The following is a 16,012-nucleotide window of genomic DNA, read 5'->3' as shown; positions in this document are numbered from 1 at the left end:
AGGTGGGGAATGTGCCAAAGCCATACAGGAGCTCTGCAGCTATTGTGGGCTCCGTGTCAGGCTATGGCCCTGGTTTTGGATGGGGCAGCTGGCGAGCAGAGGGTGTTGAGCCTCGGCAGCGCTCTGGTCAGCGGGAAATGCTCTTTGATGGAGAACTCATGGCTGCCCCCCAAAACGCTGTGTTGTAGGGAGCAGTGGCTCAAGGAATTGCTGTCTGGCTGGGTACAGCTTTGGGTGCCCATCAAGGGCCAAAGGGATGCCCAGGGTGGCCCTAAATCCTGGATGTAAAGATTTCTATCCTGAGCCTTCTCATAGGGAAGAGCTGCAGGAGTGAAGGTGGACAAGAGACATCGCAAGGAGATGGAGAGGCAAGGGAGGATTTTGTGGGACCCTGAACAGCTGACGAAGGATGATACAGAAACAGAACTAGGGACAGACCTTTTAGAAGGGCATGTTGTGACAGGACAAGGGGTGATGGTTTTAAACTAAGGGAGGGAGGTTCAGGCCAGACATGAGGAAGAAATAGTTGCCCCTGAGGGTGGTGAGAGCCTGGCCCAGGTTGGCCAGAGAGGTGGCGGATGCCCCTAATGGAGGCTGGACCCCTTCCCCTCGATGTCTTCACGGTTGTGAGGTGTGTGTGGAAGGAGGTTTCCATCTCTACCATCCCTCTTCCCCACCCCCCGTCTTCACAGCCATCAGTTATCACAGTTAATTCTCAGTGTCTGACTTCTCCCTATGAGCTGGAAAGCAGTGCTGTGTGAATCCCGGGGTGATGCTCTGGAGCTGGTAGCTGGGGAGGACCGGGCGGCATTTGGGGTGTCCTGGAGGGCGATCCCAGCGCTTCTTCCCACTAATCCCATTAGCCGGCCCTGGCCGCTGTGACAGGCGCTGGGGAGCCAGGCTCTAAGCCATGCACACAATGAAAGGGTGGCTTCAAAGAGCCTACGTGTAATTTGCATTTCCAAGCTCTCACAGCCAAGGTCTTCAGGAGGGGATGAAAGTGTCTTTTGTTAAACTTAATGGTAGAGTTGATTTAAAAAGCTCTGATTTTTCCCTATTAATGGCATAGTCTGATGCTGCTGTTTGGCTTTCACCAGCTGGGGGTGGATGAAGTTTGCAAAAAAAAACGCAGACAAAGTAACCTGTTGCCTACCCAGCTGTGATCATACTTAGGGATATTCCAATATGTTTTTTCCTAGCTCGAGAGCCGTGCAGTAGCTGTCTTGGGTGGGTACCGGCATAAATCACAAATAAATTATTAGCGAATTTTCATTAGGCGTCTCCCTTTGCCGGTGCTTGAGCAGAACCTTTGCAGAAAACGGGTCCCAAATATCTCCTGACTCAAAGCGAGAAAGTCAAAGGGCTGATGGATGCAGTTGGGTGCGTGTTTCAGTGATCGCGTCTGCAAACCCCTCCTCAAAACCTCCGCCGGAAAACCTCCGCCGGGCTCTCCGTTGTGTGTGAGCACTTTGCTCTCGATTATCTGCTCAAAATAAGCAGCGACCGCTCTGGCCTTCAGAGGTTTAGTAATTTCCTTTCTTTGCTTTGTTTGAAGAATATTGGCAAATAATTTGACATCTGGATTTATGTATTAAATGTCTCCTATATTGCATAAAGCAAAGCACCTAATGAAATAAATCTGTCTATTTAACTCCTGTCTTAGCTTTGGTTCTTTTTTAGCAATAACTTTTACCACACTTGGGGAAGATGGAAGAAACATTTCCTATTTCAAGGGCATCAGTGCTGGGAGTGGTTTGATTTTCTATATACACTTTAAATTCTGTCTCTGCTCGCATGAGTCTTCCTGCTATGTTTGTCAGTATTAAGTACAAGCTTGGTTTAAAAATAGAAAACAGCATGATAGCTGCTTTAAATAAACATAAATCTTTTCTTTCAGGCGGTTTATGTTTTCTCTTCCAATCAAGGCTGGATATATTTCTGAATATAGCCTTCCCCCTCATGCAAAAAGTGTTCCTTTCATACAAGATTAATAAATGAACCTGAAATGCCACTGTTTTTAACAGGAAGCTGAAGTTGTTTTAAAAAATAAATATTCACAGTTTTGTTGGATAAAAAGGTATGATCCTTATATTGATACAATCCTTAAATAATCACTTTGGGCTCGCTTGTGAGGTACTGAAAACTACCTGCAGCAGTGTGGGAATCCTTTCAGGTCACAAAGCCCGTGCCCCCCACGCTACCTATGGACCAGATAATCCCTTATCACAGGGGCCGGCGGGACGTGGGCTCCTGAACCCGGCGAGTGTCACCCAGAACGAATCGACAAACCCGGCGAGCCCCTTGCATCGCCCGCTCATAATGCAAGTGCCACCTCCCTGTGGGGACGTTTTGTTGCAAAGTCGCATGTGAAATGTTTCACCCTTTTGTGTTTTGTGATCGGTTTCAGGGACGAGTATGAAGAGGACGGTTTCTGCCAGCCCTACAGGGGGATCGCTTGTGCGCGGTTCATTGGAAACCGAACCATTTATATGGAGTCTTTGCATATGCAAGGGGAAATAGAAAATCAGATTACAGGTGGGTAAAAAAGGCGCTTGCTTCTTTCCCAAGAAGCAATCTTATCCCGCAAAGCTACTAGGGTTTTCTAAACTGCAGTACTATTTTTATTTGCTCCTTCTCCTTTGTTGTGAGGTTTCAACACAAAGCTCACCCAGGACCCCAGTGTGATTGGTGGCAGTGGAAAGACTTTAAAGAGTGGTGGTCTGAGCAGCTTCAGTGTCTCTGCTGATCCGAAAGAAACTAAGAACTGATTTTCCAAGGATAAGACGTTGTGTATCTACAGCTTCTCGGGGTGGCTCAAAGCCTGGCCGCCTTGTGCAGTTGTTGCCCAAGCAGATTTGAAAAGTAAAAGGAGACCAGACTTAGTTGATTTGGAGGTGACTGAGACAATTTAGGAGAACTGTAGGTGCTGGGAGAGGCCACGTGTCTTCCAGCATAAGATACTATATGCATAAATAATTCACCGCGTCATGTTTTGCCTTTAGATTTAGTAAGGAACCATTTATCATTGGTTTTGTGGGAGATGTGCTGATGGGGGTGCTGAATTCAAGCTGAAACCTCATAAATATCGTGATATTCTTCTATTTTTTTATATACATTAACCTCAGCCAAACCCTAGCCAGTAATCATCTTGTCTATATTCAGAATTTCTCTCGCTGTCAGAATATTCAAAGTTTATCTTCACCCTAGAGTGTTCTTCCTTTGTTTTGTAAACACTGTCAGCATTGTGAAAAAGACTTCACAGGAAAGGCCAATGATTTCTATATAGCAAACAGTTCATAATCTTATGGCATTTTGTTTGAAAAGTCATTTGGAATATTATGAAAGCTGTCATCTTCCACAAGGGTACCAGTACTGTCATTCTGCAGCCTGCAGGGACTGCCGTTTTTAACTGTTGGGTAAAAGGCATCCAAATATTATATGATTTTGCAAACCATTATAAATTATTTGGGGAAAAAAGAAAAACCTATATTAAGGTTTGGAGTTTTGGTAACATACTTAACATTAATCCCGTGTTGAAAACCAGATGTATCTTCTCTGTCAGAGAAATCAGCATTGTTAATAACTTTTAATGTAATTAGCACTGTGTATTTCTGGAAGGCCTGTTCATCACCTGAACATCTGAAAATAATAGTCGCAATGGGAAGTGAAGGTTATACTGGGAAGGCAAGAGCGCTGGAATAAAATTCCCACTGGGTTAAGTGAAATCTCTTTGTATATTTTACAGCTGCCTTCACCATGATTGGCACTTCCAGCCATTTGTCGGATAAATGCTCCCAGTTTGCGATCCCCTCGCTGTGCCATTACGCCTTCCCTTACTGCGACGAGACCTCGTCGGCTCCCAAACCGCGAGACCTGTGCCGGGATGAATGCGAAATCCTGGAGAACGTCCTGTGTCAGACAGAGTATATTTTTGCAAGGTCTAATCCCATGATTCTGATGAGATTAAAGCTGCCCAACTGCGAAGATCTTCCCCAACCAGACAGCCCCGAAGCTGTCAATTGTATCAGGATTGGGATCCCGATGGCAGACCCCATAAATAAAAGTAAGTGAGAACCGGCTGTGCCTCTGTGCAAAAGGTACCGCTGTGAAAAGGATGGCTGGAAGGGTCCGTGCATCAGCATTGGAGCTGGTGCTGGGCTTTGAAAGCTCGCAGACGCCGCGCTCTCCAGTCCCCCCGCTCCCACACTGCTCCCCTAGCTGGTCCAGAGCGGGTAGAAATTCAGAAATACTTTCTCAGTTTGTTTCCTTAGCCACCTATGGGCTCACACTAAACACTGTTTGTTGGTTTCAGGTCTTTTCTAATTAATAGGAAGTAGGAAACAGTGACAGTGAAAGCATTTGAATACTGAGGAGCATCGGTAGGTGCTCCCTGTCCTGCAGCAAAACCGTGGGTGCAATATGGGGGTGCTTGTCAGGAGGAACATTTGTAGGGGCCGGGGCTGGCCCTGCCTAATACAGCCTAATTTTAGACATTGGCTGAGCTCAGTCTTTGATCAGGCCTGTTTACAGCCCTTACACATCTGAATAGTCAAATATAAAACATGGCTCCCACAAATTCTCTACCTTCATATGAAAATAATGGCTGCAATTCGGGTTCCCACTGTAGTTTTTACTTCCTTTGTGTATCTTATATTAAAAACGCTTGGCATAAGCTGTTTTCATTACAGAAGCATAAGCTTTAAATCCCCCCAGGAATGTGAATGCAAAGCAGGCCCTGCATTACAGCCACAGCAAATTGGGATCCCGTGCTCCCAACCTGGGCTCCCCAGCGCACCATGCTGCGGCCGTTTGCCTCACTGCCGCCTTTGGATTTGTGTGGGGTTTTTTGATTGTTTTGTTTTGGATTTTTTACAGATCACAAATGCTACAACAGCACGGGAGTGGATTACCGGGGGACAGTGAGTGTGACGCGGTCAGGGCGGCAGTGCCAGCCCTGGAACTCACAGTACCCGCACACTCACACCTTCACCGCCGTCCGCTACCCCGAGCTCAATGGGGGACACTCCTACTGCCGCAACCCCGGCAACCAGAAGGACGCCCCGTGGTGCTTCACCTTAGATGAGAACTTTAAGTCTGAGCTTTGTGATGTCCCAGCATGTGGTAATTACTGATCTTCTTTATCTTTCGTTTTGGAACCCTTTTGTCACATCCCTATAGCTGTCCTGCAAAACAGGAGCTCAGAGGAGCTCTGAAGTGTCTCTTTTGCATCCCTGAAAAGCAAGCTGTAGGAAGTGCTAACTATGGTGTTTGCAGCTAAAGCCACAGCATCCTCGCCCCGAGGAGACCTTTGAGCAGCTGGCAAAGTGGTGGCATGAAAATATTTTTCTAGGGAATTCCTGAGCCCTCCCCAGAGGTGGTGAAGCAGCGGCACGGTCACCAGCCCCAGCGTCCCCAGCTTTCCAGGCCGCTGTTACAATCAGTACAACTCTCGAGTCCAAGTTAAATCAAATCACAGAAGTTGTATTGTTGATGCTGATCCACAAAGCGATTATAAAATGTTCCCCCATTTCACTTGGTTCGTTAAGAGCCATTTTAATAAATGCAAACCTCACTTAATAGAGCTCAAGTCTTGTTTTAAAATAGAGATGATCTTGCCAGATCCTCTCAGTTGTATTCGAGGTTTGTGTTTACAGAACTGCCCTGGCTACATTTTTGTTTTTCAAAATAAACAAAAATGGAGATTCATTACTCTGCTTTTCTGAGACCTGGGGGAGGTGGGTGGAAGACCTGAACAAATGGTTCCTAATTGTTTTATCTGCATTTAAAAATAACGGTATTGATAGCTTGCCAAGAAAAAAATACAGCTATTTGCGTGGACATGCCAGAAATGCACCCAGAAGTGTTCTGGAAATTCATAGTACAAAGTTTCACACAAAATTTTATGTTGCCTACAAGTTGTCACAGTAACGTTACCTTTCCCCTTGGAAAGGAGATACCTTTTGATGTTACTGTGTGATAGCCAGAACCAAATTAAATTATTTCTGGTTATGCTTATGAACATTCCTGCAGCGAGACATGTTGTGAGCCTGCTCCAAAGTCTTTTTCAATTAATGGAAAGATGGGAATCGACGCCAAAATGGGATCTAAATTATGTTCTTACTGAAAGAGCAGATCAGGAGAAAGGCAGACAGTCTGGGCTATATCATGTGCATCTCAAACCCTCTCTCACATTCATATACGCTTTTTAGAGTCCTGGATCTTTTTGCTATTATTTCAGTGCATTTAACCTCAGTTATTTTTTTTGTTAATTAGGCACAGTGATAGACTGACTACACAAGAATAGTTCATTCTATATAAACTGTTCCAAAGGTCGTTTTCAGCCCTTGAGCACAAAAATCTGGCCCAGCAGGAACCCTGCAGCGTCCTGGGCAGACGCCTGGGCTGGGTGAGGAGTCACAGCTCATCCCTGGGGGGTTTGGGCAGCTTGATTTGAGCAAACTCAAGGGTCTCTATGTGTCCACCCCCAGCAATGCCGTTCAGCTTTGTGCACTCCACTGTGTTGTCGCTGTACGACCGTGTCGTCTTGTGTTTGCCACAACTTCTGGATAATTGGGTAATTAGGAGTTGATGGGGGGGTGCTGCTTGCCAGGCCCCCTCTAGACGGGCTCTGAGATCCCAGGACTGGCTCCGTCTTTTGATCTGACATAGCTGAAAGCAGAACATTTTCGGATGTGTTGCAAAAGTCCCTGATTGGAACGTTTTACTAGATAATAAATGAGAGCGACTGACTGGTTTGAAGAATTCCCGACAAGGATTTTAGTTACTTCTCACCACTGCTTCAAATGGTACTCGCTGTACAGCTGGGTTTTATGGCATCGCTATTCTAAATATAGACAAATAGAGCTATATCAGGTGAGGAGTAATTTAATTGTTAAATGCTAATCTGCATATTAAAACAAAAATACCACATGGGACTTGCATTCTGCCAGTTTTGCCCCGGCTGAAAGAGCCATTTCAGGCACATTTTAATAAGTATTGTGCATTCTGCCTCACCAGGACATGCCTAGATGGGAAATGGATTTAATTAGGGTTGCTCCCAAGAAACCTATTAACCTAATGAGGCTTCATGGCAGGGGCTGCTACTTAATAAGAATAATAATTCCCTTTGACTGGAATGGTTCAGGCGATGAACTAGTGCCCAGGTCTCCGTCTGCCTCGTGCTGACTCTTTCTTTCTTCAACTGTATCTTTCAGTTGTCTCACAAGCCACAATAGATTAATTTCATAAAAGTTTGTCAACTTGAATATAGGAAGATATGAAGCGCGGCGCAATTTGAGCATGAAGCTTAGCAAAAACCAACATGAGAAGGTTTTGAAGGAGAGGGGAAAGGCTCTGATTGTCCATGCTAAGGGGCAGCAAAGAAACCCGCAGTGGGTCTGCGCTGTAGAGCTGGACGTTCAGACAGGCCGAGAGCACCCACGGTGCTTTAGTCCTCTCTTGTTTCCCAAAGGCCATAGAAATATTTGGACGGGCTCTCCTTTGGATTAAGAACCAGATGGCACAACTTAATCTGAAAAGAATGGTCAAAAAGGAGCGTGGGGGGAGTGGAGGACAGCGCGAGCCTGTAAGAGGAGAGGGGTTATGCAAAGTGACATCCAGAACCATTTGAACTTTGCCTCTGTCACAATGTGAGTCAAACACAAGCTTCAGATCAAGTTCATGTTTAATTAAGTGCATGAAAGATACTTGTGCGGCCCACTAAGCACTTCTACAAATCCAGCCTCAAAAACACAGACAAACAAACTGAAATGACCCTGTAGGAATAATAAAACATTCCCCATTCCGCCAGAATCCGCTAAGCCTGATGCTGCCACAGACATTCCCCATCTCCCTGGGAAACAACCAGGCTACGGCCACCGGTCCTGCAGCCCAAGGTGATCTTCAGAGACCCCGGTGCCCTAGAGTTAGTGTGTTAATCTGTATGTAATTACACCCTAAACTTCATGAGTGCTCCTGGGAAATACCAGAGCAGAACAGGCTTCGACGTCCCCGCGCACAGAGCTGGACGGTCTGTCCTTGTCACCGCACGTGGGTGCTGCGTGACAGTGAGGACATGAACCCCTTCCCGAAGCCTCTGTCCCCTCTCCCGCTGCACCTTCCCTCTAATCCGTGTGTTTGGGGGAAGCAGAACCAGCTGCGGGGAGGCGAGGGGCTGATGCTTTGCTGGGCACTGAGAGAAGAGGATTTCGTGTTTCTAAAATTAATCACTAGCTGTGCAGAGCTGCGTGCGGAGGGAGCAAATATCGCAGCCAGCATTCGTGCTATCTTAAATAAACCAGCCAATGTTAGGAGATGTTGAGAACAGGAGGCTGGAAATAAATAGGGGTATAAAACTGTCCTTTTTAATGGCTCCCCACATTTCTGTTGGGTTAAGGAAACTGTGGCACCAAAACCTAGTGTATATATTAAAATAAGGAGTCTGTAATCCCACCAGAGCCTTTCTTGCATAAACTGGTTTACAAATTTACTTTTCTGTGGACCGGTATTAGACCATAATTCCATGTCACCCCAAGCAAAGCCACCTCCCAGGGTCCAGCTGTTTCATGACTTACAAGTAGGTTGGAACCAACATGTTACAGGGAACCTGTTCCTGGCCATTCTGTGTTCTCACAGAAACGTTACTCAACAAAATCAATTGCTCTGTTAATATTGAGGAAATAAAACAGTATTCAAGGTAGATTGCAGTAGTATTACCTGGATTTTTTATTCTTAATACTTCTAGTTGACCCAGAGATGTATTTGACTCTGCGGGATACTTCATTCATTGGCTTGTGTTTTTTTCTGTACCAGATTACAAGGATTCCAAGGAAAAGAATAAAATGGAAATCCTATATATCCTGGTGCCAAGTGTTACTATTCCCCTGGCCATAGCCTTGCTTTTCTTCTTCATCTGCATCTGTCGCAACAATCAGAAGTCATCCTCCCCTCCCGTTCAGAGGCAGCCAAAACACGTCAGAGGACAAAACGTGGAGATGTCAATGCTCAACGCCTATAAACCAAAGGTAATTAGTCCTTATTTCTGCTTTGACGTTTGCTGTCCATTAAGGCAGGGACTGAAATGCTTTGATCAACTCAGTGCTAAAATATTAAGCTGATTTCCAGCTCGCAGTTTCTGCTGGTGCCTGTAGTTGTAATTTTTGTAAGGACTTTCCTCAGCAGCAGCATAGCAAGTGTCCTGGACCTGTCGAGGTAATTCCTATGTGTTTGGATAAATAGGAGGGGTTTTTTGTCATAGAGAAAGCAACCCGTTACTGAAATGTCTCCGAATTTCCTCATTTAAGTTAGGAAGTAGTGCAGATAAAGAAGTGATTCAGCATTTTCTCAGGAGACTTTCTTCATGGCTCCGCTGCAGTCATACGTTGTCTCTCACTCCGCTGAAATCACTCTGGAAGGATTTGTTCCTTGTTTTTTCAGGCTTAGCCACTCTCTCCCTTAAAAGAGAAAGAAAAAGAAAGAAAAATTACCAAAACAGAGCCTCAAAAACCTGCCTGCAGTTCTGGCCAGCACAGCTGGTGCATAGCGGCTCTTGTTGCTGGTATTGGTTTGCTTCACTGTAGTCCCAGGTTTGTGAAGCATTTTTTAAAATCATTTAAGATTTAAGCGTGATTAACCTTGAGCTCCTTGTTTATTGGCAGGGTAGCCGGTTTTCAGACCTGTATGGATCACCCGCTGCAGGGCTGTAACTGCCTTCTGCCATCTACAGGCAGCATAACACCCTGGAAAAGAGTCTTGTTCTTTTCTTTTTAGCTTGATGGACCTTGTTCTTTCGAAGCATTTCAGAGTGAAAATCAGTATCTACAAGTAATTAGAATAGAAACTCTGCAGACTATGGTATCTGAAACAGGCTGGCCTTTGAGGAAGCTGTAATTTTTGTTAGAAATTAACTCAAATTCTGATTTTATTGAATTTCAGCAATGTGAACTCTAACCTTCAAATCTTGCTTCCAGCAAAGTTAATCACTCGGCATCAGGAGAGGTTACACTTGCACTTCAGGAGCTGCGTTCTCCATCTCTGAATAAATCTGGGAGTAGTTTTCTTCTGAAGTTGGATAATGCACCTATGGGATGCTGCTATTGCTTGCTCTCAATTTTACAGTTTATAGAGTTGGGTTATAAAGACTAAATTGTGGCAGCTTAGGGAAGATGAGTGAAGTAGCCATATCCTGGGAGCTCTGGGGATGCTGCGAGGGCAGGGATGGACAGATGGAGGGATGGATGGATGGATAGATGGATGGATGGATGGATAGATGGATGGAGCTGAGCCCTGTCTCTCTGGGGAGCCACAACCTCAGTGCAGCAGGGACGGACACAGAGAGTTGTTGCAGAAGAAAATTGCAGCTCACAGACAGAATGAGAGCGTCTTTTTAAGTCCGTGATAAAAGTAAACCCGCTGTGCTGCAAAATGCAGCACTGCTTTTGCCCGTTAGTAATACAAACTGCATATTTTTCCAGGGAATAATGCTAACAGGAGGCTTCCTGTTTGAAATGGTGTTGCGATGCTTGGCGCTGCTGTGGTGCCAGCAGGACTCTTGTGCGGGGAATCTGCTCGCGGTGGTCGGGCAGAGCTCGATCTGGTGTTATATTTGAACTCCCCAGTCCTCCACACACTGGCCCAGTGAATTTGTCTTGATTTTCCTTTAAAGTTCTTAATTTCAACTTTTATGCACTCTAGGGAGTAGCTGTATATCAAAATGGTGGTAGGACAAAAACCTTTTAATTAGGTGTCAAACCTACGGCTTACGTCCCACTTCCATGGAATATTTGGGTAAATTTGCATATGTTTCTTGATCCCCATTCTACTAGATATTTGGGGTGAAACCCTGGCTAAACTGAAGATAATGGGAATATTGGCATCATTTTAATGAAGTCACAGTTTCCACCTCGGCTGCTGACCAACTGATGCCTTATGCACCATACACAGGAATGGAACTCGCCCCAAAATGTTTGCAAATATACACAGCACTCTTTTATTTTTATGTCCAAAATAACACGCTGCAAAAACCTTTCCATCTTATTTATGCTAATTCTGTATTTTCCTACTAGGAAACCCAGCGCACCCTGTCTCAAATGTTTTGATTGCCTTTCAAACAAAATTTTAAAAGAAAGGAGGCAGAATCCTATTTTAAATACTGTATCCAGTATTAATATCAACTTTGGGTAAAAACACACTTGGGTTTCAAGCTCCAGCTGAGGTAGGAGCTCTGTCTGCACAAAAAGTGTGTTTGCATGTACAAATAAAAACTTAAGCATTTCATCCAAAAGCCTGATTCAGTTTTAAGGGATTTTAATTGCCTTTAAAAAAGATAATAAACCAAACCCGTCTTGTTGTTCACCTAATGGAAGGAGCCGATGAGGAGATGGAGGCGATGGGTTTACTTTGGCGTGCTGCCCCCTCTGTATTTTACACTTCTTTACATTTTGTACACCGGTGTATGACAAATACTTGTCAAACAAAAACGAAGCAGATTTATCACCGCTTAACTTGAAATGAGCCCTTCCTGCCAAAACTTTATGACTTCATTTTCTTTCATAGTTTTCCACAATGCTGGTTCAAACAGACGAACCCAGCCTCAGGTCAGACAGAGGTCATTTCACTTTCATTACTAAAATATAATTTACAATATGCCAAACCTAAACAAGTTTTAGCCTAAAGGATTTGTATAATATAAACCATCTGTTCCTCAACAATATAGCTAATTTCCTGCCATCACCGTACAGTCTACTGGCTGCCTGCTTAAATGGCTTTATTATTATTATTATCGTTATTATTATCATTACTGTAGTATTTGTCTGAAAGTTGTAAGTGGTCAATACGATTAGAATTTATTCTGAAATGTCATTTTTAAATTATTTTTTAAACATTCTTATATCACCACTGTAAAGATGCTGTTACGTTATTTCAGGAATGCAGATGCTCATGTTTACACTAATTTATGAAACATAGATCCCAAACTCATCAGCCTTAAATTGCTACCTATGGCTGTACTAAGGACCCTAAATGAGTGGGTTTTGGTGTAGATGTTACAAGCACATGTGGAAGTTAACATTTTAAAATAATACAACTTCTTTATGGCCTAAAAGTGAATATATGCACCCAGAATAACAACAGGTTTTTAAAAATTTGCCTTTCTTCTTTTACCATAATGTCATTTTTTCCCACTGACTATGCTGCACCTGTCAGGATTGAACATTCAGTCAAGCGTGAACAGAAATAATCTCCACTGTACATTGAAGGGTTAATTGCAAATTTGAGGAGGAATTGGGTACAAGAACATAGTTTAAAAAAAAAAAATCTGCTACAACTTTAGGCCCTGGCCCAGAAAACACTTTAGCGTGTACTTACTGAAAATATGTGAATTGCCTCAATTCCTGAAATCAGTCAGATTCAATTTTAAGCATATAAATGCCCTTGCTGAAATGCTGGCGGTTCCTGCATACATTTAGATCTAACACTTACTAGTTTTATGTGGTCTTGTGTAGAGGGTAAAAAGTAGCTCTAAATCTAGTTTTGCAGCAGGGCGCACAAAGATTAGACGACACTTAGGCCTGAGCTTGGGTACCAGTGTCCCTGGGGCTGAGCAGCATCGCTGCCCAATGGGTGTGCGGCCCCAGGAGTCCCCACATCAGTCTGGTTGGCTTTCAGACTTAATGTGCAAAACTATCTTAAAAATACATTTTCAGTCATGTTTTTCTGACGCGTTTTTGCTGTTATTTCCTTAACAGAGTAAGGCTAAGGAGTTGCCTTTGTCTGCCGTACGTTTCATGGAAGAACTGGGTGAATGTGCTTTGGGCAAGATCTACAAGGGCCATCTCTACCTTCCGGGCATGGATCACGCTCAGCTTGTTGCTATCAAGACACTAAAAGACTTTAACAACCCCCAGCAGTGGGCAGAATTCCAGCAAGAAGCGTCTCTCATGGCCGAGCTCCATCACCCGAACATTGTTTGCCTCTTGGGCGTCGTGACCCAGGAGCAGCCTGTCTGCATGCTCTTCGAGTACATGAACCAAGGAGACCTCCACGAGTTCCTCATCATGCGATCGCCGCATTCGGATGTCGGATGCAGCAGCGATGAGGATGGGACTGTAAAATCCAGCCTGGACCACGGGGATTTCCTCCATATTGCAGTCCAGATTGCGGCAGGGATGGAGTACTTATCAAGTCATTTTTTTGTCCATAAGGATCTCGCTGCTCGTAACATTTTAATTGGAGAACAACTTCATGTGAAAATTTCAGACCTTGGACTCTCAAGAGAAATCTACTCGGCAGATTATTACAGAGTTCAAAACAAGTCTCTCCTGCCGATTCGCTGGATGCCACCGGAGGCAATTATGTACGGCAAGTTCTCTTCTGATTCCGATATTTGGTCCTTTGGAGTTGTTTTATGGGAAATATTCAGCTTTGGACTTCAACCGTACTACGGATTTAGTAATCAAGAAGTCATTGAGATGATCAGGAAAAGGCAACTGCTGCCGTGCTCTGAAGACTGTCCTCCCAGAATGTACAGCCTGATGACAGAGTGCTGGCACGATCTGCCATCCCGGCGGCCACGATTTAAGGAAATCCACGCCAGGCTGCGCTCCTGGGAGGGTCTGTCAAGTCACACCAGTTCCACCACCCCCTCAGGTGGGAACGCCACCACTCAAACGACTTCCCTTAGCGCCAGTCCTGTGAGCAACCTCAGCAACCCCAGGTACCCCAACTACATGTTCCCAGCGCAAGGCATCCCGCAAGGGCAGATTGCCGGCTTCATCGGAGCGCCCATACCTCAGAACCAGCGCTACATCCCCATCAACGGGTACCCCATCCCGCCGGGATATGCTGCTTTCCCAGCTGCCCACTACCCACCGCAGGGCCCGCCCAGGGTGATCCAGCACTGTCCTCCTCCAAAGAGCCGCTCTCCCAGCAGCGCCAGCGGATCCACCAGCACGGGTCACGTCACGAGTTTGCCGTCTTCAGGCTCCAACCAAGAAGCAAATATTCCTTTGCTATCTCACATGTCAATTCCTAGTCATCCGGGGGGAATCGGTATTACGGTTTTTGGAAATAAAACTCAAAAACCCTACAAAATGGACTCGAAGCAGTCTTCCCTACTAGGAGACTCCAGCATCCATGGACCTAATGAATCTATGATTTCAGCTGAATTGTAAATAACTGAGGCCTTTGTAAATATACCTATTTACAATACAAACTAGAAAGTCGTAGCAAAGATTTATATGCAAATATTTTATTAAAGATTCTTCTGGTTGTTTAACAGACATTGCAGCAAGTATCTTCTGTGAAGTTTAACTGCTTACCAGGACGGGCAGACACAACCAGAGGTCGGTGTGGTATGTGGAAACTCAGCTTGGGGAACGGACGCGTTGTTTCTTTAAGTGCCACCAACGATTCGAAAAGGGGTAGGGGGAATTTTAAAATTTTTTTTAGATAAAAACATTTTCTCGTACACTTTTTCACAGCTTTTTTTAAACCTCTGATATGGTTTGAATCACGGAAACTTTTTTATACTGAAAGCATATTATAATATTTGTCTCTTTTTTTAGGAGATGCAAATATTCAGAGATCTACTGGGTGTGCAATTTCAGTTCCAATACTAGTTACAATGTTTGTAAATTTTGCAGTTGAGGATTATGTTTCAAAGATGTGATCTGAGAGCTGAATAAATTACTTCAGGTAGGACTTTGGTCTTTTTTTTTAAGTTGGGAGTCCGAGTTCAGATGCAGACCAAAGAAAGAGTCATTTATATGACAGCACAATAGCTTGAGTTACCAGCTCACAGTCCTCAAAAATCGTCTGCTATTGGCTGCTAAAGATGGCTGGAGTTCTAAGAAATTGCCTTAAAGGAAATTAAATGAAAGCATTCAGGACCTGAATCAACTTATTCAAAGATAACATTTCATAATCAGTAGTTAAAGCAGAAATTTTGTATCCTTTTGTTGCTATGCAACTGTTTAATGGAAAGCTTCCAAACCACAATTTTATATATGACAATCGGTTTTCCCAGGAATATTTATTGTTTCAGATCAATGTTTAATTTTAGTGACTACGACTCCAGTAACCCTGAGAAAGGAGAAACTCACATTCCATCAGGCAGCAAATCCATTGATAGCAATTTTGTCTATCAGTTCTAGTAATGTGAATTAGTGTTAACTTTCAACTTAGGAATATGACATTTGTATAATTAAGAAAAATTCATTCAGGTATAAGCAGTCTAGATTATTCGTTTGAAACCACTTTAATGAGTTACGAGAGTGCTGTGTACATTACGGTTTTTCACAGACTTTTTTGTACTGAATAGTATTTTTATTGTACACAGAACAAAAACAATCTTTTGCTCAGTTGACAATGTTGTATAATATGACTTTATTTTTATCTTTTTGCACAAAAGTGTGATAATGTTTTGTACAGCAGAAGTGAAAATACATCTCTGCATTTTATATCTTGGTCTGTTTCTTTTTATTTTTAACCTGATGTAGATGTTCTTGAAATATATTATGGTGATACTCAGCCACTACCTTATACAAATATTTTTCTTTGTTTTCACTGCATGCATTTAATCACTGTAGTACTTGATGATTGATTTATTAATTAAGGGCATTTCAATTAGGCAAGCATGAAAATGTAATAACAAAGGCTATTTTATAATTAAAATATGTGCATTTTTGTATTTCACATGCCAGAGATGATATTAAACACTGAGTATTTTATGCTGCTGTTTATTAAAACATTGTTTTAACATAAATATATCGGTATTTCTCCATCTTGGTGTAAGACACTTGAATAACGTGCATTAGTGGGAGTTGCTCTTTCTCACGTACATACGTAGACAGCTTTGCAGCACTCGCTTGGCATCTTGTTCAACAGACAGTAACTGTGGTGTTGTTCTTGATCCCTCTTTTCTCTCATCTCCTCCCACATACTTTTTTGAGTCATTGCATCAGTGCAAACAATTCTCTTGCAGCTTAAGCATCAAATGCTCTAAGGAGCCTTTTAT

General features: G+C 43.6%; 1 protein-coding gene across 2 annotated transcripts in view; it reads left to right on the top strand.

Annotated features, from left to right (window-relative positions):
- The window catches only part of ROR1 (receptor tyrosine kinase like orphan receptor 1), a 155,305-nt gene extending 139,545 nt beyond the window's left edge, over nucleotides 1-15,760 (top strand). For both annotated transcript variants that reach the window (XM_065842355.2, XM_065842354.2), the window contains 5 exons: nucleotides 2,408-2,535; nucleotides 3,746-4,063; nucleotides 4,876-5,121; nucleotides 8,812-9,023; nucleotides 12,744-15,760. In XM_065842355.2, the coding sequence (XP_065698427.1) occupies nucleotides 2,408-2,535; nucleotides 3,746-4,063; nucleotides 4,876-5,121; nucleotides 8,812-9,023; nucleotides 12,744-14,168 (2,329 nt within the window). In that variant the 3' untranslated portion in view covers nucleotides 14,169-15,760. The remainder of the gene's footprint in view (nucleotides 1-2,407; nucleotides 2,536-3,745; nucleotides 4,064-4,875; nucleotides 5,122-8,811; nucleotides 9,024-12,743) is intronic.
- Nucleotides 15,761-16,012: the final 252 nt, after the last annotated feature.

Source organism: Patagioenas fasciata, chromosome 6 (genome assembly GCF_037038585.1).
Source record: "Patagioenas fasciata isolate bPatFas1 chromosome 6, bPatFas1.hap1, whole genome shotgun sequence".
NCBI classification, from domain to species: domain Eukaryota; kingdom Metazoa; phylum Chordata; class Aves; order Columbiformes; family Columbidae; genus Patagioenas; species Patagioenas fasciata.
The sequence above is the reverse complement of the archived record's forward strand: the minus strand, read 5'-3'. Positions and strand labels throughout refer to the sequence as shown.